The sequence below is a fragment of the Rhinolophus ferrumequinum genome, chromosome 2 (assembly GCF_004115265.2).
Source record: "Rhinolophus ferrumequinum isolate MPI-CBG mRhiFer1 chromosome 2, mRhiFer1_v1.p, whole genome shotgun sequence".
In the NCBI taxonomy this organism is placed as follows: domain Eukaryota; kingdom Metazoa; phylum Chordata; class Mammalia; order Chiroptera; family Rhinolophidae; genus Rhinolophus; species Rhinolophus ferrumequinum.
Window position 1 is genome coordinate 48,449,729 of NC_046285.1, and position 22,133 is coordinate 48,471,861.

The 22,133-nt window shown below is 36.3% G+C and overlaps 2 protein-coding genes across 3 annotated transcripts in view; both read right to left on the reverse strand.

Moving 5' to 3' along the window:
• Nucleotides 1–2,876: 2,876 nt before the first annotated feature.
• The window catches only part of CCDC14 (coiled-coil domain containing 14), a 41,485-nt gene continuing 22,228 nt past the window's right edge, over nt 2,877–22,133 (reverse strand). For both annotated transcript variants that reach the window (XM_033135422.1, XM_033135426.1), the window contains 4 exons: nt 15,212–15,294; nt 13,098–13,316; nt 12,889–13,021; nt 2,877–7,162 (listed from right to left, as the gene is read on the reverse strand). In XM_033135422.1, the coding sequence (XP_032991313.1) occupies nt 6,226–7,162; nt 12,889–13,021; nt 13,098–13,316; nt 15,212–15,294 (1,372 nt within the window). In that variant the 3' untranslated portion in view covers nt 2,877–6,225. The remainder of the gene's footprint in view (nt 7,163–12,888; nt 13,022–13,097; nt 13,317–15,211; nt 15,295–22,133) is intronic.
• LOC117038458 (PEST proteolytic signal-containing nuclear protein) lies at nt 18,747–20,995 on the reverse strand. Its single transcript, XM_033135433.1, has one exon. The coding sequence runs from the start codon at nt 20,987–20,989 to the stop codon at nt 20,453–20,455; it is 537 nt and encodes a 178-aa protein (XP_032991324.1). The 5' UTR covers nt 20,990–20,995; the 3' UTR covers nt 18,747–20,452.

Sequence of the window (22,133 nt, forward strand, 5' to 3'; positions counted from 1 at the left end):
AGTTCACCGTAATCAGAAGTGTCTGGACACTGATGGTAACCACTTTGAGCACCTCTTGTAATTGCAGCAGTCACACATGACTTGTATTCATCTTTTGTTATCGATATATATTATTACAATTTTAATAGTTTTTTTCTTTTTTTAAAATGTGTATACAGTTTTTGGCACCTTCTGTGTAATTAATGATCATTAGCATCTATTTAGTGGTTATAGTTCACAAAGCACTTTCACTTATTTAATCCTTACAACAAATCTCAGAGGGAATTCCTTATTATTAGACCATGTTGGTAGAGCAAGAATGGCATACAGCTAGATTCTGGTGACAGATGTCAGGCCTCATGGGTGTAAATGGTTATGAGATTTGTCCGATGATGGGAAGATAACATAAGTGAAGAAAGTGGACTGAGAATCACAGTATCTGGATCAAGATGTTAGCTGTGTGGCCTTGAGCAAATGTCTTTAATATTTTTTGGTTTCAGTTCCCATTACTTCTAAAAATGAGATTAGATCAGATGAACATGTGTCCCTTTTAGCTATAAAAGTCGACGTCTATAAAAAGAAAAGCAACAGTTATCCACAATGTTTTTATACTGGGAGTACTTTAATCTTCTAAGTAGAGAATGCTAATAGAAATGGTGATGTTTAAAAATTAGTCCTGAGATAGATGGAATTATTCATAGAGACACCAGCAATGACACAGCTTTTTTGAATCATATGTGACAAATAATGACCTTCCTTGTTTCTGTAAATCTGCTCTGGAGTTGGCAGGGCCATCGCATTGATTGGGAGAATGGCCTGCCTATAGAGTTCTAAATACCCTAAGCAGAATCTCATGGCTGACTAATTCAAAGAAACGTCCTGTCAAAATGCTAGAATACGTGATTAAATAGTCAAGCCGTGGAGTGACTATCATAGTCAAATCCTCACACTGTGTAACTGGAAAGCAAGGCTCATACATAAAAACTGCAGCAGAACCCATGGAAGAACCTAGGTGTCCTGATTCCTAGTCTAGCTCTTTTTACCATTCTTTGTGGCCTTTAAGACCTGGCTTCAAGGAGAACACTTTGAGTTTCTGGTAAGCGTGAGCTCTTCCTTTAGGGGTAACTGAGGCCACTTGTTTGGTCAGGCAGAACCTCAGACTGTGAGGAACTGCTCATTTCTAGCTGGACGGGACCTGGGTCCGGAGCTGAGAACGAGGCCACTCAGCACTGAGAATGACAACGTGAGTATTATCTAGAAACTCACTACAGCCCTAATATGATTTGCAGTAATAGAGGTATGATAACCAAAAATAGCCAACTTCACCTTTGTCCATTTAAAACCGACTTTATTATTTTTTTTATTATTATTGTTATTTTTTACACCTGAACAGGAATTTATTCTGCAGAGTTGACTGTGTATATCAGCAGCCATATCAACATGTGGAAATGATGACTGGGTTCCGGTTTGTTTTTTTTTAAAGTTTATTGGGGTGACAATTGTTAGTCGAGTTACATAGGTTTCAGGTGTACAATTCTGTAATACGACTTGAACAAGATTACAGGAAATGATAATCTAACTGTATTCTGCTTAATCACATCACATCTGGAGTTCATTGCTCATTGCTGGATTTAAAGTTTAAGACATGGACAAACTGGAGGACATCAAGACGCCAAGAATGGTGAGGGCTCTTAAATGTTGTCATAAATCAGATTGTTCAGTGCCCTCCAGTTTTCAAAGGGATTTTTCCTACATTTATCCTTCTCATAAATTGATGAGGGAGGCTGGTAGGATAGGTTATCGCTGCACTGATGATATAGTTAATGTTTCTGCCGTATCTCTTCTCCTAAATATTTAACAATGTGTGGTTTCTCCTTAGAACAAGCAGGAGTGTGAAATGTTTGCAAAACAAAAGTGACTTTTCTTTCAGAAGTAAATAATAGGAATAAAGCACAAAAGTTACAGGAAGACTAATGCAAAAGCTTATATGTGTGCATTAAAGCTATAAAGAAGCTGTTGCATGAACTTACCAACACTAAGTGAAATCAAGTGAAGCCTACATGACCATTTGTCAGAGATTTAGTTAAGTCCAACAAGAGTTATCAACTGCCTATTATATGAAAGACACCAAGTGTCACAGCAGGTGTCAAAGATGAAGAAATCCTGGCTCCTGACTTTAAGAACCATACAGGGTAGGAAGGTTGACACCTATGGAGGTGCATACAAGGCACAGAAGTAGAACGAGGGGCTTGAAGCGTGAGTAAGAATTTGTCGGCAGGAGCCTGGGCAAAAGGGTACTGCAGGCATAAGGAATATACATGGTGCGTTTGGTATCGTACCAGAATAGGTATCACTGTAGGACAGATTCCTTCTTTGGCTATGATAGTGAGATAGGTGACTTCTAACATCCTTCTGAAAACTCAATTTGGAAGCCCTAAAACCCCTAAAATCTTATCATATCTGATAATAATTTTCTGAAAGGTCCTACTTGGGCCCACTGCTTTAAATAAAATAGCGACCAGTTCTCCACAAGCGGTATACAAAAACATCAAAATATAAGGTGCAGTATAATGTAGAAATCATTCGTTTAAGCAATTCTGAGCATAAGGACATTTAGAATTAACAGATTTGAAAAATGATTGTTAGCTAGCAAATTAAATCCAACTTTATCTAGTGGTATGCTTAAATTCTGGACATCATTTTTGAGAAGGGGCCTCTTACCATAATTAAAACTTAAGGCAATTCTGCCATTCTTTGTCCCTTTAGTAGTTTTCTTCACAGTATTTACCGTGTTTCCCCGAAAACAAGACCTACCTGGACAATCAGCTCTAATGCATCTTTTGGAGCAAAAATTAGCATAAGACCTGGTATCATATCATATCATATCATACCATATCATAAAGACCCGGTCTTATTGTTATAGTAAAATAAGACCGGGTCTTACATTAATTTTTGCTCCAAAAGACACATTAGAGCTGATTGTCCGGCTACGTCTCATTTTCGGAGAAACATGGTATCACTGTATGTTCCTTTGCTTGTGTCCCATTGTAATGTAAACTCCTTGAGGACAGAGAATATCTCGTTTTGTTGTATTCTCTGAGCTCAGATTAAGACATGGCCCATATTAGAGCTTTCATTGATTTCATTCATTGAATGAATGAATGAATCTGTAGCGGAAGGGGTTAGCCCACATGAGCAATAGATACGTACCTGGTAAGATGTGATTTGGCTGTATGCCCTTTCTAACTAGGCTATGCAATCATGCCCTACTTCCCATGTAGTTTAAGCAGGCCTTTGTAACCTGGAAGGCACTTGACAGAAATTCCACCTTTAGTGAAAAGTAAAGATTTTTGAAAGATTTACTAACTCCAGGGTGGTGGCCAAGTACTTTGGCTTTTTTTGCTCTGCCCCTAGGATCTCTACATTTGGTCAAATAGAATCAGATTCTTTCATCTTCAATGGTACACAAATGCTAAATCCATTAACAGTTTGTACATTACCACCAAAGATCCAAGTAAGGACAGCAGACTAGTGACAAAAGGCTGGAGGATGGTTCTTTCCCCCTCTACACCCAGTATCTATCAGGAGATACTGAATTCGCCCTGGCACAGGTTAGGGGACACTCCACTAATATGTCTCACACACTCTGGGACATCTATAAAGCGTTTGTGAGACGGCTGGGATTTGGGCCAGACTGACTGTGTGAGACTATGATGGGCAGTTGTACTCACTCCTGGTGTGCACATCTAGAGGACTCCTGAGAACGGGCACCTTTTCTCTCTCTCTCCTTTTTATCCAACTCTTCACTTACAGTTCTGTATCAAGGCTCAACGTGGGATTTGTTAACTTGGGACTTAACCCAGACCTTGATGTTTTATTTGCTCAGTGTGACTCAAACTGATCAAATTGGAAATCTTGGAGTCATCTTTGAATTCCCCTTCTCTTCCACTTTCTATTAAGTCACCACCACGCCTATTGAACAGTTTTTCAGTTTGTCTCTCCTTTTCACTTTTATTGCCAAAGGCTTGTCGGTTTATGGGTGGACTACTGCAACAGCTTTCTAAGTGGTCTCCAATCGCTCCCTCCTCTAATCCTGATTTACCATCACTCTCTGCAATTCTAAGAACACCCAATTTCATCTGGTGATCCTCAATTGAAAAAAAAAAAGCACCACCACCAAAGATACCCAAACACCCAATGACTTCATGTTTAATGATTATTCCTCAGCCGGGAGCTACAATCTGAACCCCAGACTTCTAACTGTGTTATCAACATCTATTATTACCATTATAATATGATCTTGACCCTTCTGGTTTAGTCCGGTTGATGTTATTATCTACCATCCTCTTAATATACTACCCAAACAACCCCCACATTTTGTGATACTGAATTTCTGTGGGGTAAACATTTTGAAGATATTCACAGGATTGTCCAAATCCTATACACTATTTAAGATCCAAATGAAATCTCTTCTAGGTTTTCTCCGACCACTTTTTTTTTTTTTTTTTTTGCCTTCCTTCTTCTCTAAATTTCTATAAAATACAGTGTCTCTTCCATCCATTTTCTTAGGGTCATATTCCACCTTGAAATTTAACTGAATTTTTTCATGTTTCTATGCCATGTATATGTCTTATATCAAATAAATAGTCCCTCAAGGATTTTCCAGTCTCATTTTTTTTTAAATCAAATTATTAACCCCTAATTAAATGAACTCATAAGCAGTTTAAAATTTTCTTTGCACATAAGAATGCTCATCCTATAGTAAGGGTAAAATAGGACGATCTTGTATCATCATATAATAATCTTAAGAATTTACTTCTGCATATGAATAACAATTGAATATTTGGGAATATACAGATCACACAATTTTCTTCCTTGCTTTATTATCTTTTACTTGTGAACTTAATATGTTAAAGAGTTGTGGCCTGTTAGCTTGTGTTATCACTAATACTCCATACAAATCCCCTACCTGACGTCATGTGTTTAGTGGTTGGGCAACCACTAAATGAATTAATTTATGAATCAATTCATGAAGAAAATTAATTACTGGAAGTAAGAAAAATTAAAAGTATTAATGGACAATTCTGTGAAAATAGCCTAGAATTCACCTAATATTTTCAGACTTAAGAAATCTCTATTTATAAAATGTGGACATGTCAAAGAGGCTATACCTGGTTACCTCAGAAGCTGCAGCACCAATACTTAACAAAACTGCAGGAAGAGCTTCTGGGACCAGCAGAACCCTCTTTAATGCTAAAGCTTGCCCAAGCACTAAACACATGACGTCAGGTAGGTGATTTGTATGGAGTATTAGTGATAACACAACACCCAACTTCCTCAGAGTTACAATGTGCTACTTACATGGAGAGAAGAGACACTGAGTAGTTAAGTGGTGTTAGTATAGAGCAGCAGAGTCCAACCTGGTTCATATCATTTAGAGAGAATTCTCAGCTCAAGTGCTGAAAAAATAATTGGTCCAGAAAGGCAGAATTAAAACCAGTGCAAGATTTACAAACTCCATCACGTTCAAATACACAAGTAGTAAGGATAAAACACAAATAAACATTACTTTTTTATTAAAATAACCAAAGTGCTCAAACTGAAACTTACCTGTTAGCAATTCTTTTATGAGTCTGATTTTATTTTTTAAAGGCCTTAAACATGCAATGATGATAAAAATAAATAAAAGTGCTAAAGTTTTAAAAAACCGTATGCTAACTTGGTATGTTACCTATATTTTATTAGACCAATCAATATTTCTTAAGAGGTGGAATACTGTCTGTCTTAAATATTTATACATCTCACTAAAAATACTAGCCTGTAGCACAGAACATCCATATAAAAACACAATGCCGTTAAAAAACCAAAAAGGAATCCATAAACTCTAGGTTTGAATATATTTTACCCAGAGACTCCCTTCCCTTTAGGAAAACCAGACAATCCTTCCAACGTGCACCCTCTGCCCAACAGTGTAATAAAAAAACTCTGACTGCTAAGTACTAAAATAAAATATTATACATAATACTTTCCTAGTTATCCACGACTTTCTTCTTTCAGCAAATGTTAGTGTAAGATGACTTCTTTTATAAGTTCCGGTGTCAATATATCCCAATAATAAATTTATTATTCATTTTTTCACACATAATTAATATAAAACATCACTTCTCTAAAGAAATTTAAAATATACATTCAAAGTAACCAAGTTCTATTCTTCAAAAGAAGCTCTTGATCCACTTTCTTCTGAGTTCACTTCTCCATAAGACCAGCCCTCAAGGACTCCTGGAGTCTAGCGATGTTGGCATCCAGCGCTGCGAGGCCATTTCGGAAGTCTTGCTCATCACGAGACGTGAATGTTGAGAAAGAAGAGATACTCCAGTCAGATGTCAGGTCCGAATGTAAAAAGCTACTGTCGGAGACAGCACTGCTTTTCGCTTCGAAGCGGCTGCTCTGACAAGTGGAGGGGCCGTGATGCACGGCCGGTTCCTGTGGCTCCTCCGTGGCCGCGGGGATCTTGCAGATGGCTTCCTTTATTTTTTTGAGGAGCTGCTTGTCCTCTATGTCAGTTGTTCTGGCAAGTTTCTCAGGTGCATCTTCTGCTTCCTCTCCAGAAGAAGAACAAACTCCGGGTGCACACAATTTCTTTTCTTTTTCAGAGACAAGTCCACTGTTGCTGATCAGCTTTGGCGGAGCTACGCTGACCTGTGGCTGGGGGGATAACCTCTTAGACAGTGCTGCCTTCTTTTCGGAAGTGCTTCTAGCAAATGGAATGTAAATTGTATTATCCAGATTACACTCATCTTCTATTAAAGTCGTCATTTCGCTCTCCTCACCAGAATCCTGTTTGGAAAGGGTAGACAAGATTCCAGGGGCAGGTACTTCCTCTCCGCTCCCAGGGTCACTGTGCGGAGCGCCTTTGGAAGGCAGAACGTTTTCGTAGGGACTATCTGGCACTGTATTCTCCTCACTCTTCATTGTAGAAAGCGGCTGTGAATGTGTAAAAGAGGGATCTGCTTCTAACTTATTTAGGTAGCTCATTATGGAAGTGTGAGCTGGGATTGGGTCATGCTGAGGCTGTTTTTCATAAATGTTCAGAAGTGATTTGGTCAGATTATTCCCAGGCTTGCAGCGAGCAGTGTCCATACTAAGATCTGACAGAAGCTTTGCCATACTGCTCTGTAAAGTTCTGTTAAGAAGAATTTAGTACACTAATTATTTTTTCACCCATTTCTTTCATTTATTTATATATACCTCATCTTTAAAAAAAAGGATTGGAGGCAAGTGTCTGGTTCTTAATATGGAGAAAAGCAACTAAAAGCACAAAATCAAAGAATACTCTCAGGAAAGAGCAAATTAAAATAACAAATGATGAAAGATCTTGGTTTGCATGAAATCTAATATTATGTCTAAACTATTAAAAGCAGAGGCTCAGAAATTTTTTTGTCTTAAGGTATAGAGATGCTTTATTCTTGAGCAACATTGCAAAATGTTAAATATACTACTCATTTGATAGTGGATTTTATTAGTAATTAAGTTATTTCTCTTTATTCAAAATATATATGCAAAGGACACTGGAACAATACTGGAAAAAAAGGGTGGTTCGAATATCATCTGGCATAAATAGGTATAAGCAACAGCTAAGTACCAGGAAAAGTGTGATGTAAGGAAAACCACACAGGATTTGAAGTCAGACAGAAATGGAATCAAATCCTTGTGCTATCACTAGCTCTTCCTGAAGGCAAGTCACTCAACCTTTCTGATCTCAAGTTTCTCAATTGCAAAATGAAGATACCTACTTCAGAATTACAATGAACATTAAATATGATAAAATAATAAAACCTAAGGGTGAAGTGCTTAGCACAGTTTCACACTAAATGGCTGTTCATTTAATGGCAGCTTTTATTATTAGTCTTATTAAAGCCATTTTAAACCAAGCTTTAGTCTATTTGAATTCAATCACATAAGTTCTTACACATTGATAAGAAAAAGAAATGCACCAATTTAAAAGAGACAAAGGACATCAACAGGTAATTTTAAAAGATTGCAACTAGCCAATAAGCATGTTTTAAAAGTTCAACTTTTAATCAGACAAATTCAAATTTTTAAAATGTGACTTTTTTTGCCTATCAAATTAACAGTAAAATAAGCCCTTGTGAGAGAAGCTTGGAGAGGCAGGTACTACTGGTATAGCTCTCTGGAGAGCACACTGGCAATACATCAGAAAATTTGTATGTCCCACACCTTTTGAGCCACCAATTTGCACTTCTAGGAATTTATCCTACTGATAAATCTATCCTACACAAGAGGCTGTACCCAAAGATACAATTTGCAATAAAAAATAGACAGGCTTAATATTTTTATCTTCAAATACAGTAGACTGATATAGGTAAATTATGGTATAACTGCACCACAGCCATTTACAGTCCTGTTGTAAAGAATATTGATAGGGAAATGTGCGTTATATGAGGTTAAATTAAAAAGAGCAGGCCATAAGTAACATGCATACAATACTATTTTTGTAAAAGCAATCACACACATCCAAATAATATACCAAAAGGAAATGTTTATACTAAACAGTTAGCAGTGATTATACCTCTGGATGTAGAATGAGTGATTTTTCTTCCTACGAAAGAAAAAAATTATTTTTTCCAACTTGGCTTACACCATAATCTTAAACATGCTCTATTTTGAGTTCTAATTGTTGTTCAAATGGCAATGGCTCCTGCCATCTTTTCTCATAACTCTTCCAAGAAGCTAATGAGCTATTATTAAAAGACAAAAAATATGCTATAGGTACGTATCTTTAAAGGAATGCTATAATAAATAATGACCCATTAATTAATTCGATCAGAACTGCATACTGAAGTTTTCATTTATTTTTTGAAAAGGAAGACATGTTGAGCTCTCTTTCTAGACTTAAAAACGTTATTTTTGCTATGGACAAAATCAGTGATAAAGAAAGGAAGGAAGGGACAATGACATCAATAACAGCTTAATCTATGGAAATTAAAGATTCTGATGTATAAACAAAATGTGACTCACTATTGTTTCTGAAATTAAAAGAAAAATCTCTAATTAAAGAGATGAGAATATGCCAAAATTTTAAAGGTAGCAACGCAAGCATCTAAAGAGCTACAAAGTGTATATATCTGTGTTCGTATTAGTTGGGGTACAGCTAAGCACATTGACTTTTAATGCTTAGAAAATTAGCACATTTCATAAGACAGACAAGGCTCTTTCTTGGCTAGTTATAAAAATATACTAATTTACATAAATTTCAGCACTTGGAAGAGTGTTCTTAGAAGCTATTAGAAGACTTACTATTTCTTTACTGAAAATATATTCATTTTCCCCACATTTTTAATGGTTTTATATGTATTGTGGTAAAATCTAAAAAAAATGATAAATACGTATTTCAAAATTATTGAAGTTTGGAGAAGGGACAGAGAGGTCATTCAGGATATTTGGTTAAACCTTGTATGTGTATCCTCTAGTTCCAGTATTCCTCCCCAATAGCCGGAGAAAGGCATCCAGAAATTTTGTGATATCTCTCTTCCAAGAGATTATTTAAAACACACATACAAAAGACATACACCTACCTAACTGAGGTAGAGTACTATAGGGAAGAGGGATGGGGTAGATGAATGTGAAGATTTATCTGTACTGTCGGATGTTGCTGCTTTACCTTCTAATGTCAAAGTCAAAGTAAAGTGGTGACGGTAGCCCAGCTATAGGATAGTACTGTAGATGTTCCTAACGAATTGAACTGCACAGGGTGTCACCAAACATATTAATATTATAAATCACCAACGTGGGTGAATTTAGATACAATTAATCAAAGACAGGTCTGTTGTTTTGTTTTGCTTTTTAATTTAAAGGACAAAAAAATTGCCATCAATGGGTATATGCACTTGCATTTTGAGGCTGTTACTCAATCTTCAGAAAATGTAGGGGTACTATTACCCCTTATAAGACACTGTGCTAAGCCAGCCCACTAATTCTATAATCATTTAAAGAGTCTAATGGGTGAGCTAGCAGTCATGAGGCAGGATTTATGCCAGCATAAAAATAAAAGGTCCTTGACAACAATGGAAAAAAGCTGACAGGAAAATTCTTGAGTCTTAAGAGAACAAAACATCTATGTCTAATAGGTCAGACATAGTCTGTTTAAGAGTAGATAATACACAAGAAATAATGAGCTTTTTCAGTTCCAATGCTTCTAGGTTAGGATAAATGTTAAGAAAAGGCTCCAGTTACAAGCGAATGCTTTTTCATTCCTAATAAACACTGGAAAAGGCAGACTGTGTTATTTTGAAAGAATGAGCAGACACAAAGGTATCTTCTACAAAGGTAGAAAAATCTCTCAATAATGGGTCATCTTCTCTCAGAGAGAAGCTGTCCTTTTCAAAACAGCAAACAAGGCTAAAGAGGGAATCTGAAAAATTGGCTCAAGTCCCAGCTCAGGCACCAACAAGCTGTGAAAATCAGGTTAAATTCCTTCATTTCTTTGGGCTTGTATTTATGCTAATTTCTAGAATAATTATACTATTACATATTCTGAAAACTGTTCTTACATTTTTGTTAATTTTCTTCGCAAATACACCACACGTTAAAGTTTTTAGTCCAGTTTATTCTTAAAAAAAAAAAAAAAGATGTATCTCCCTACATAAATAATCAGTGCACATGAAGCTTTTTGCTTCATGATGTGGATATTTAGCAACTGAAATGTTTAAATATTTTTGTTTGTATTTTACACATATAGGTATATTTGGAACATAATATACAATAAATGTTTGTTGAATAAATGAATAAGCAAATGAATCCATCCATTTATCCATCCATATCCCAGGTAGAAAAATGCTAAGGTTTACTTAGAGTACATTAGACATGGAGTTATTACCAGGAATAAACTATTCTATTACAGCTAAGGCCATGACATGTGCAAGAGTGAAAGAAAACATGGCTAGGAATTAAGAGATGTGAGCTGTAGTCCCCTCTCTGTTATTCAATTTGTATTAATATTTAATTTGCATGGTCCCAGTTTCCCCATCTATGAAAATGCAGATGTTAAAATCTTCCTTCCGTTGACAGGGGAGAGAGGACTTTTTTTTTTTTTAAGTCAAAGTACTTTATAAATAAAAGATAACATCAGCTTCTGATTTCATGCCCATAAAGGAGCCGGATTTTGTGGTATGAAGAGAAAAACTGTGAGAAGAAGAGAAAACTCCCAGGGAACCAGATTCTCGGCCTCACTCTCTGTTTGAGGCTGAGAATTAAGCCCCTCGCGCCCAGTGACACTGAAGTAACCGCGCGTGGACCTGGACCCTGCTCACTCGTGTCCTTTTTCTTTTCCAAACGGACTATATATCAATACACTTTTTAAAAAGTTGGAGATTAAATTTATATACTATAAAAGTCATCTTTTAAAAGCGTACAACTTCGTGGGTTTTAGTATTTTCATAGAGTTGTACAATCATCACCTCTACCTAATTTCAGACATTTTCATCACCTTAAAAAGGAACTCTGTACCCATTAGCAGTTACACCCTAGTCTTCCCTTCTTTCCCCAGCCCTGGGCAACCACTCATCTACTTTTTGTTTCCGTGGGATTGCTTACTCTGGACATTTCATATAAATGGAATCCGTACAGTAGGTAGCCTTTTGTGACTAGTTTTTTTTATCATAAATATTTGCTAACAACAGAGTTTTCACCCCAAAAGTACTCCTCAGAAATGAGATGCTTTTTCTCTGGAAACTTTATAAAGGCTTTCATAAGACGGCACATTTTCTCAATTATTTTACTTGAAATGAGAGTGGTATAGGCCAACATTTTAGGAACTTTGACTAGAGCCTAATTAATTATAACACTACATGAATATAAGAAGTGTCTTTGCTTTTCCTACTGTTCAATAAAGTTTGAATGAAATTATTCTTTGAAATATGAAAGTGGATGAAAAGCAATATTTCTATGCTAACATAACTTCTATAAAGTCATTTCAAATGTTTACAAAACTAAATTAATAAACTAAATATTATATATATTACTATTTCATCTATTTTTTTCCTAAAAGTTTATAATTCAAAATGGATCTTCTCATTTAAAATACAAAGGAGACTGTTTTATATTCAAAATTGTTTTATATTTAGAGCTATGAACTTCCACGATCACTCAAAGGCACAGTCATATATGATGATATGCAGGCCTAAAATAACTGACTTCTGGGATTTTAAAAAGTAGTTAAAAATCCAAATCTTAGCAAATGTCTCAAGAGAAAACTGAACTGATAAGTGTGTATCATATAAAAATTGAGTAATGCACACCTGAAACTACTAATAAAAACAACTGAGTGAGGTGATTTTATTTATTTGAGTAAAGAGAACGAAGGGATCTTAGGGGTTGCTGCCACCTCCCTCATTTTACTGATGAAATGTGTGAGGCTCAAAGAGGCTAAGTGACTTACCCAAGATCATGTGATAGGAAGGCTTACTGTGCTAAGTGCTTATCCTGACATTTCTTAGTCCCCCTGTCAACCATATTCAATGTTACGGCTGCGGTTTAGAGAGGTAAATAACTTGTTCAACGTCACATAGCTAATACATGGTAGAGCTGGGATTCCACTCGGGTCTCTCTAACTTCAGAGCCAGAGCGCTCTTAATCATTTTGCTAAACAAATCTTCAGCTCCTCCTCACAGCCCTTTTCCTGGAATCACATGATTTCAAAAAGCATTTAGCCAGGTTCAAAATTTTTAAACTAACTTAATTGGAGCAACAACAATAAAAATCATTAGAAATTAGCAAAAAATTGATAGAATAAGAGAAAAAGAAAGGGAACAGACAGTAGTTCTAAAATTATTTTGAAGCTTATAGATACATCTAATCGAAGGAATAAGTTATTCAAATAGCCAGTATTACCTGGTTAAATCTCTCAGTCGAGTCACCTCGGCATCACGCTGACGTAACGTTATTCCCAATATCTGATTTTCCTTTTCAGCAGCTTCTAACTTAAACTGGGAGCTTTTCACATTGACTAAGGCTTCCTCCAATTCTAAAACGACAAACAAGTTTCACTTTCCTTACTCCTTTTTAAAAAATGTGACCATAACTACAGTTCAAATACGTACCAATTTTTATTCTAGTTGTCTCAATGTCAAATTGCTGTTTATTATCAAGTATAGTTTGATCTTTCTCTTTAAATATATCAGCAAATTTTTTGTTTTCATCTTTCTGATTTTCAATCACTTTTAAAAGCTCTTCATTTTTACTCTGTAGTAATTCCTGGCTCTTCAATGACTCCTGTAATTGATTCTGCAGTGACTTATTCAATGATTGAAGAGAAAACACTGTAAGACAAAACAGATCAAATAATTACTTCCCCAATTTAAAAAGTACATACTTGAGATCTGTTTTTTTAAAAAAGAAAAAGCTTAGAATTCATTGATTTCACTTAACAATTATGTGCTTGAGCACTTCTATGTTAATACTAAATGTATTTTGTAAAATTGTTTGGCAGAAGCTATGCCTTTCTTCTCCAATTGATATTTTGGGCATTAAAAAAATTTTTTTTAACCTTTTTTAATGCGAGAATAATACATGCACAAAATTTTTAAAAGTTCAAACACCACGAAATACCAATGATTCTCTGTGAAGAATCTCTCTCCCATCCCACCTCCACGCTCCCCCAGAGATGATCACTATTAACTTTGGTATCTTTCTTGAAAACATTTTTGCAAATAATACATATTTTAACATAAATGAATCATACCACAGTATAGCCATAGTTTCTAACCTTGCCTTTTCCCCCCATAAGATTTTATGTATCAGCCATATACCTATCACACTCTTTCTAACAGCCATAAAAGTATATGATACCATTTTTTTAAACAACGCAGGCTTGAGTGAAGGCTTACTTTGTGTGAAGCCCTGCAGTAGAATCGGGGCACACAGTGGTGAACAACAGAAACATGGCCCATGCTCTCAAGGAGCTGGTAACAAACAAGTGATTATAAATAGCAATAAATGCTCTCAAGGATACAATAAGTAAATGCGTACAGAATAAAAAGAGATAAACTACTTCGAGTAGGAACCACTGATATCCCTACTTCCCATCTGGGCCTCTCTCCCTCGCAGCCTGCCTACCCCCATCATTTATTCAGAGCAAAATTCCAGTGATCTTTTCCAAAATTATTCTGGTGAAGTTCAACACTTTTATGAAGTGCATATTCTGTTGGGTGCTCATATTTTTCTTATTCCTTTGTAAGAGATACTTACATATTAAGAAAATTAAGCCTTTGTCATATCATGTTTGCCATTTTGTTGATGCATTTTGAATGTATTTATAATTTTGCTGTGCAGAAAATGGAAAAAAAAATTTGGGGGGGCATATTTTATCAATCTTTTCCATTTTGGCATCTGAGTTTCTGTCAGGCTTAGGAAATGTCCTCCCCAACCCCCCAAAAAAGTTCTCATCCTTCCCTCTGGTACTATTAGTTTTTGTCCTTTTTCTTTTCTTTTACTTTAAGCTATGTGATCCATGAGGACAATTTGGCAATAGCTGTCAAAATTCCAACTGTATATACCCATTGGCTCATCAATTCCGCTATAATCAATGAAAACATTTGCTCACACATGTGCACATTTGCTGCACAAAGACATATGTGCAGCACTGCTGGCATTGGGAAAATGGGGAAGTATCTAGATACCTATCAGCAGAGGACTTTAAATGCATAATCCTATAAGCAGAATATCCAAGTAGTCCTTAAATAGAAAGAAACATATTTATGTATTTTGATAGAGAAAAATATCCACTACGTGTTAAGTAAATACAAGCTACAAAAGAGTACATACCATACAAATCTCATACAAATCTCATATATACATACATATATATATATAAATCTCATTTCTACAAAAAGCAAAGTACTGACATAGTTCTATTAGTGCCTGTCACATGGTAGGTACTCAGTAACTATTTGTGAAATAAATCAATCATATAGCAACAGAAAATATGTGAAAGGAAATACAGCCTTTTTTAAAAAAATGGGGTGCATGGATTTTTTATTTTTCTGTTCCTATACTACTTTAAATTTTAATAAGGAGTATTATTCCTATTTTTAAGTTTTTTGATTAAAAAAAAGTCCATTCAAGACAAAGTTACAATTAATAAAGCTCAATTCTTTATCAATATTTCCAGAGCCACAAAGAATTTACCATCAGTTCTTAAAGTTCTTTTACCTACATTCAAGGTTACGTTCCCATGAACCAGATGCCTTTCGAGTTTTTTCTTGTTCTCTAAGTTGCTGGTTCAAAATTCTCAACTGCCTAAGGAAATAATAAAGATATATGAACATAAACACAAGAACCCCAAGCTTATTTAACAGTGTACATTTGACAGTCTATTTAAACAGATAATACAAATGGTGGCACCCAGGAGGACAGCAGAAGTCCATCTCAACCCTAAAACAAAAGACAAAAAACAAATAAAACCACACTATTATTTATAGGTCTGAGATAATTTTAAAAGATTGACGGGGACAGCATAAAACTTCTTCTCTCTAGGAAAAAAAGGTGAACTTCTCTGATTTTTCCTCTTTCCTTTTTTGTTCTCTTATCTTTTCAATCAATGATATATTTGTTTTCCTATTTCTTTCATTCCTATCTCCTCTTGCTGTTTTCCTCTGCCTTGATTGTCTGTATTTTCTCTATACTATAGTAATGATCTACTTTTTAAAAGATACGTCATAACTATGAACTAGAATACGTATAGGGACTGACTGTTATCAGACATCTATCTGCTTAGTTTGTCACACACTGAAAAAAATTGGGAAATGCAAATCTATACTTCTAATAATTTCTTTATTAGATGTTAAAGTTAATAGTCTAATTTAAGTAAAGAGAATAATAAACAGCAACTTTGCCCTACAATGAACTTTGTAATATGTAGCTGCTTCACAAATAGAAACATACAAAAGGAACTAAAAAACGTGTTTTCTTTAATTCTAAGAAGTTAATACTAAAAAAGGTTATCTCTAATATCAGTCCAGAATTACTTATCTGAAAATATTCTACATTAAAGTATTTGTTGTTACTGAATCTAAAATGATAGTGCCCTACCTCACATCATTTATATGTATTAACTCCAGATGGATTAAAGAGCTAAACATAAAATATGCAAACAAACCCAACTATACAAGCTTCATGTGGAAATCTACATTACCTTGAAGTAGAAAGGCATTCCTAAACAAGACTCAAAATCTAGCAACCATCAGGGGAAAAAAATGAAGGATTTAACTATATGAAAATTTGAAACTTGTTCTAGAATTAACAATCTAGAAGAAAACAGTTTCTACATATATAAACAACAAAAGGTCCAAAACGTTTAAAGAGCTCTTACAGAACAGTTAAGAAAGGCAGAAAAAAAGTGACCAAGGAGATACATAAATACGAGAAGATCCAAGATGGTGGAGTAGATAAACATTGTGCCTGTTTCCTTCCATGAACACATTAAAATTACAACTAAATTATAGAACAATCAACCTGGAGAACGATCTGAAGTCTGGCTGAATATAAGTTTTATAACTAAGAATATAAAGAATAAGCCATGTCAAGACTGGTAGGAGGGGCAGAGACACAAAATGGGCTGGCCCCAAACATCTGGGTGGTAGTTGAGAATCAGAAGGGATACCTCAGCTGGGGAGGTTCCCCCAGAGCAGTAAGGGACCCTAGCAACACATCAGGCTCCCCAGCCCAGAGTACTGGTGACAAGAAGAGGAGCCCCCACAATACCTGCCTGCGAAAAACAGTGGGGATACTGATCATCCAGGTGGGATGAAAGGCTGCAGGAAATGCAAACATCTTCAGAAAGGACCTGCACACAGACTCACTCACTCACAGGCCACTCACCCTGGGGTCTGGCAAAGGGAAGGTGACTTGGGGATCAGAGGCACTGGCCTCGGTGTACTCTGAGACTTTTGCTGAGTATCTCCAGGCTCAGCACTGGCACCAAACCAGAATCTACATTAACGTGGTAACCACAACTCTTCCAACTCTAATGACTCCCTGAAAACCTGCCTCACCCAATTTGTGTACTGCTAGAGGTTTTATTAGTGGCTGAACCTTAAGGGAGCTGGCAGGTGGCAGCGGGCTTCAGGGTGTCCTGGTTTTTTGCGGAGCTACCTCAGGCCAGGTACTGGTAGCAGACATCCTCAGTTCGCAGCACAGCCTCTCCCACACATCTCCAGGTTTAGCACAGCCAGCAAACAACTGCAGATGACTTTGCAGCTCATACCAGAGTAGTCCCTGGCAGGTCACAGGTAGTGGGTGACTTGGGCCTGCACCGGAGCCCCTCCCAAGAGGCCCCAGAACCAACATACTTGGAGGTTGGCTTCAGACTACAGCAGAGCACTGCCCAATTAGTCCCACAAGCAGTACACAGAAAAGGAGGTATCAACAGGCACCAGAGTCTCCTGGGGGAGAATCCCACTCAGTAAGGGGGATCCCCCAGTACAGCAGCCCATAAGCTGTGGATGTGGCCAAACCCCACAGCCTATCAGCTTGAGGGCCAATCCCACCCACCGATGTGCCAATAGCACTCAAGGCTCAACTATAACAGGAGGGCACACACAACCCACAGAAGGACGCTCCTGGAACACACAGAGCAGGTGACCAGGCAAACTGTGCCAGGGCCCCACAGGGCACCTACTACATATGTCCACCCAGTCAAGACTGGGAGACATAGCAGATCTACATAATATATAGAAACAAACATAGAGAGGCAGCCAAAATGAGGAAACAAATGCGTCCCAAGTGAAAGAACAGGAGAAAACTCCAGAAAAAGAACTAAACAAAATGGAGGCAAGCAAACTACCATAGACAGAGTTAAAAACAATGGTTATAAAGATGCTCAAGGAACTTAGTGGGAACTTAAACAAAGAGATAGCAAGCATAAAAAAGGACATAGAAACCATAAAAAAGAACCAGTTAGAAATGAACAATACAATAACTGAAATGAAGAATTAACTAGAAGGAATCACCAGTAGACTAGGAGAAGCAGAGGACTGACTGAATCAGTGATTTGGAAGACAAGATAGCAGAAAACACCCAATCAGAACAGCAAAAAGAAAAAAAAAAATCCAAAAACACGAGGATAGTTTAAGAAACCTCTGGGACAACATCAAGCATAACAATATTTGCATCATAGGAGTACCAGAAGGAGAAGAGAGAAAGCAAGGGATTGAGAACATATTTGAAGAAATAATGACTGAAAACTTTCTTTACCTGGTGAAGGAATTAGACATACAAGTCCAGGAATCGCAGAGAGTCCCAAATGAAATGAACCCAGAAAGGCCCACACCAAGACCTATTATAATTAGAATGTCAAAGGTTAAAGACAAAGACAGAATCCTAAAAGCAGCAACAGAAAGGCAACTAGTAACTTATAAGGGAGCTCCCATAAGATTGTCAGCTGATTTCTCAACAGAAACGTTGCAGGCCAGAAGGGACTGGCAGCACATATATAAAGTGATGAAAAGCCAGGATCTACGACCAAGATGACTCTACCCAGCAAAGCTATCATTTAAAATTGAAGGATGGATAAAGAGTTTCCCAGACCAGAAAAAGCTAAAGGAGTTCATCACCACCAAACCAGTATTACAAGGAATGTTACAGGTACTTCTTTAAGAGGGGGAAAAAAAAAACACAAAAAAACAAAAAAACACACACATCAAAATTATGAATAATAAAATGGCAATAGTTACATATCTATCAACAATTACTTTTTTTTTTTTTGAGTTTGACAAATTTATTGGTTATTTTAGTAAAGACATTCATCTCAGTCGTTTCTCCCATCTTGAGCTTATGTTACTATTTCATTTGAGTCAAGAAAAGAGTATGTAGGAGAGGGATGTTATTTCAACATAAACAGTAAAATGGACAAAAATGAAAAGTTTGCCTACATTAAAGCAAGTTAAGTTCATGTATCTTGATATAATTAAATCATGTAAGTAAGAACTAATAGCTCGATGCACATTTCCATTGTTTTACTTGGGGCTTACGCTAACTGTAAGTGCATGTGAACAAGTATTAGGAATATATACAGGCTGCTTCTCTGGAGTTATTACCCATTAAAAGAGCTGAGTTATTACCTAGTTACCACCATTAAGACAGTCTGAAGCTGCCCACAAATATAACATAGTAGTTTTCAAGGAAATGATTATACTGCATTTTTCTTTTATCTATGACTGTGCCTTTAAAGATGTGTTTAACTGTCACATTAAAAAAGAATTCATATATAATACAAAAATACAAAACAAAAAAAAACCCCTACAACACACAGCTCTAACAAAGTGGTTGAAGATTCCATAAAATGTTTAAAGATGCATTTTCTTTCCTTCTATTTTCAGTACCTAAAATGTGCTTTTGAGAGGCCACTGTTAATATGTATACACCGAAGCCATATTATTGTACTAAATAAGAATTCCTACAGTAAGTTCAAATCAAATTGGATTTCACAAGTTAGTAACTTAAAAGTTTTGACAAAGTTACAGAAAGTGCATCTTTCTCATTTTCCATCTTCACACAACGCTGACTTTTTTGGTGTTTATCTTTTAAAAATAAAACAGCCCAATATTTAAGCACTATGTACATTTAAAATTTTTGGTGGTGGTTTGTATTTTAAAAGAAACAGCTTCCTTATGACTTGCCTCAAGATCTGGTGGAAATGCTTAAGGAACTAGCTATAACAAAAACCAAGAGAAGCACATTCAAAATACTGATTTACTTTGATAGCAAATAGTTGTTCTTTGAAGACTAATGAAGGTAGACAAGACCCGTTAAGGTGAAGTGGCCTATTTCAAATACTCAACAGTTTACATAAAATTTTAAAGTTTTTTTTAGAGCTAAGCATCTGTATCCACTGATAGCAATGCAATATCTAATTTATGACTTGAAACAAAACAAATGCCCAGTAGGAAAAAAAGCAATATTGTAACTTTATCTAATTTACTTTCAGTCAATAGTCTAGTAACATTTTCTTCCCAATACAATACTCCCTTCTCTATAAGGCTGTTCCTGGGAGCCAGAAAGTTTAGGTTAATGAGGAAGTTAAGTTAGAGAGTAATTGCTTGCAGTTTAAACAGACAATAACTTTTTGCTTCCCTCTTAATGTGCTAATAGTTGTCTAAAAAAATATGCAATTCTTAAAAAGGTACCATTTCTGATTTTTTTTTTAATTATCTGTAACCTTTGGAAACTAATCACATGAAACTACAAAATTAGCAAATGTCTTGAAATCTGTATATAAAACATAAATTACCTCTAATTTCAAACTCTCATTTATTAGTGTACCACTCAATCTTAAAAAAAAAAAAAAAAAAAAAAAAAAAAAGGCGGCTCCAAAGATAGTCTTATATCATTCTTTAAAAAGGAAACTGTTCCTTTTAACTTTACACCCACTCCACACCCCAATTTCAAAACACATCATTTAATTGTCTTGGTCATGGACATTTCCAAGATGAGATTTTATATTCCGCTCCCATAGCTTCTGGTTATCAGAAAACCCATGTTTTCCTTTATTGAAGGAGTTTGGTCCTGCTGATGTTGGTGTATCCCTTCCAATATTCTTCATTCTCATCTTTGCTTCTGGAGGCATTTCCTCTGGTTCACTATCTTCATCTTCATTAAAAGCTGCTGCTACTGAAAGGGTTTTTGGAGCAAGAGTTGGAACAGTTTCTTTAGGCTTACTTGATCCAAGTTTGATGGATATGGCTGAGGTTTTCTTTGTCGTCTGACTACCTATGGCAAATCCAAACTTGGAGATCTTTGTAGGCTTTGTTGGAAAGTCTGCAGCTTCTTCTTCAGCTGATCGCTTCTCAGCGCTGCGACTGGAACTTTCCCCTCCATTACTGGAAGAAACAGTCTTAGTTTTCACAGGTTTTTCTGCTTCTTCTTCAGGTCCTCCGGCGGCTCCAACTCGCTGCGGCTTCTCAGGCTTCTCCTCTCCCGCCTTTCCGTCCGCCATTTTCCCCGCTGCCAACAATTACTTTCAATGTAAATGGATTAAATTCTCTAATCAAAAGACATAGGAGGGATGAATGGATAGAAAACAAAACTCTTATATGTGCTGCCTACAAGAGACTCACTTCAGATTGAAACACACACAGACTAAAAGAAAGAGATGGAAAAAGTTATTTCATGAAATGGAAATGGGGAAAAAAAAAGCTGGGGTAGCAATACTTATACCAGACAAAATAGACTTCAAAACAAAGGCTATAACAAGAGACAATGAACAACCCAGTAATCCCACTTTTGGGTATTTATCCTAAGAACCCAAATGTTACTTCGAGGTACGTGTGCATTCATTCGTGCATTGCTTTATAATGGCTAAAATGTGGACACAGCCTGGGTGTCCATTGATGGAAGAAAGGATCAAGAGTAGGTGGTACATATATACAATGGAATATTGCTCAGCCATAGAAGAGGTTGGGTTCTTGTCACCTGCGGTGGCATGGACGGATCTGGAGAGTATTCTGGAGTAGAGTGTGAGACAGAGAAAGACAGATGCAATGTGATTTCGCTTATATGTGGAATCTAAGGAACAAAATAAATAAACAAAACAGAAACACACGCATAGATACAGAAAACATTTTGAAGGTTGCCAGAGGGGCGGGGAGTTGGGAGTGTGGGTGATAAAAGGGGAAGGGATTAAGAAGTACAAATTAGTTGTTAGAATGTAGTCATGGGTACAGCATAAGGAACATAGTCAATAATATTGTTATAACTATGTACGGTGTCAGATGGGTACTAGATCTGTTGAGGTGATAGATGGGAGGGGGTTGGGGGCAGGGTAAAAAAGAAGGGATTAAGAAGTGCAAATTGGTAGTTAAAAAATAGTCATGGAGATGTAGAGTAAAGCATAGGGAATATAGTCAATGATATAGTAATAACTATGCAAAGTGCCAGGTGGGTACTAGATTAGTCAGGGGGAATCACTTCTTAAATTATATAAATGTCTAACCACTATGCTTTACACCTGAAATTAATATAAAATAACATTGAATGTCAACTGCATTTGAAAAATTAAAAAGAGGGGAAAAGGTGAAGGGGAATAAGAGGCCCAAATTTCCAGGTATAAAACAAATAAGTCACAGGGATGTAATGTACAG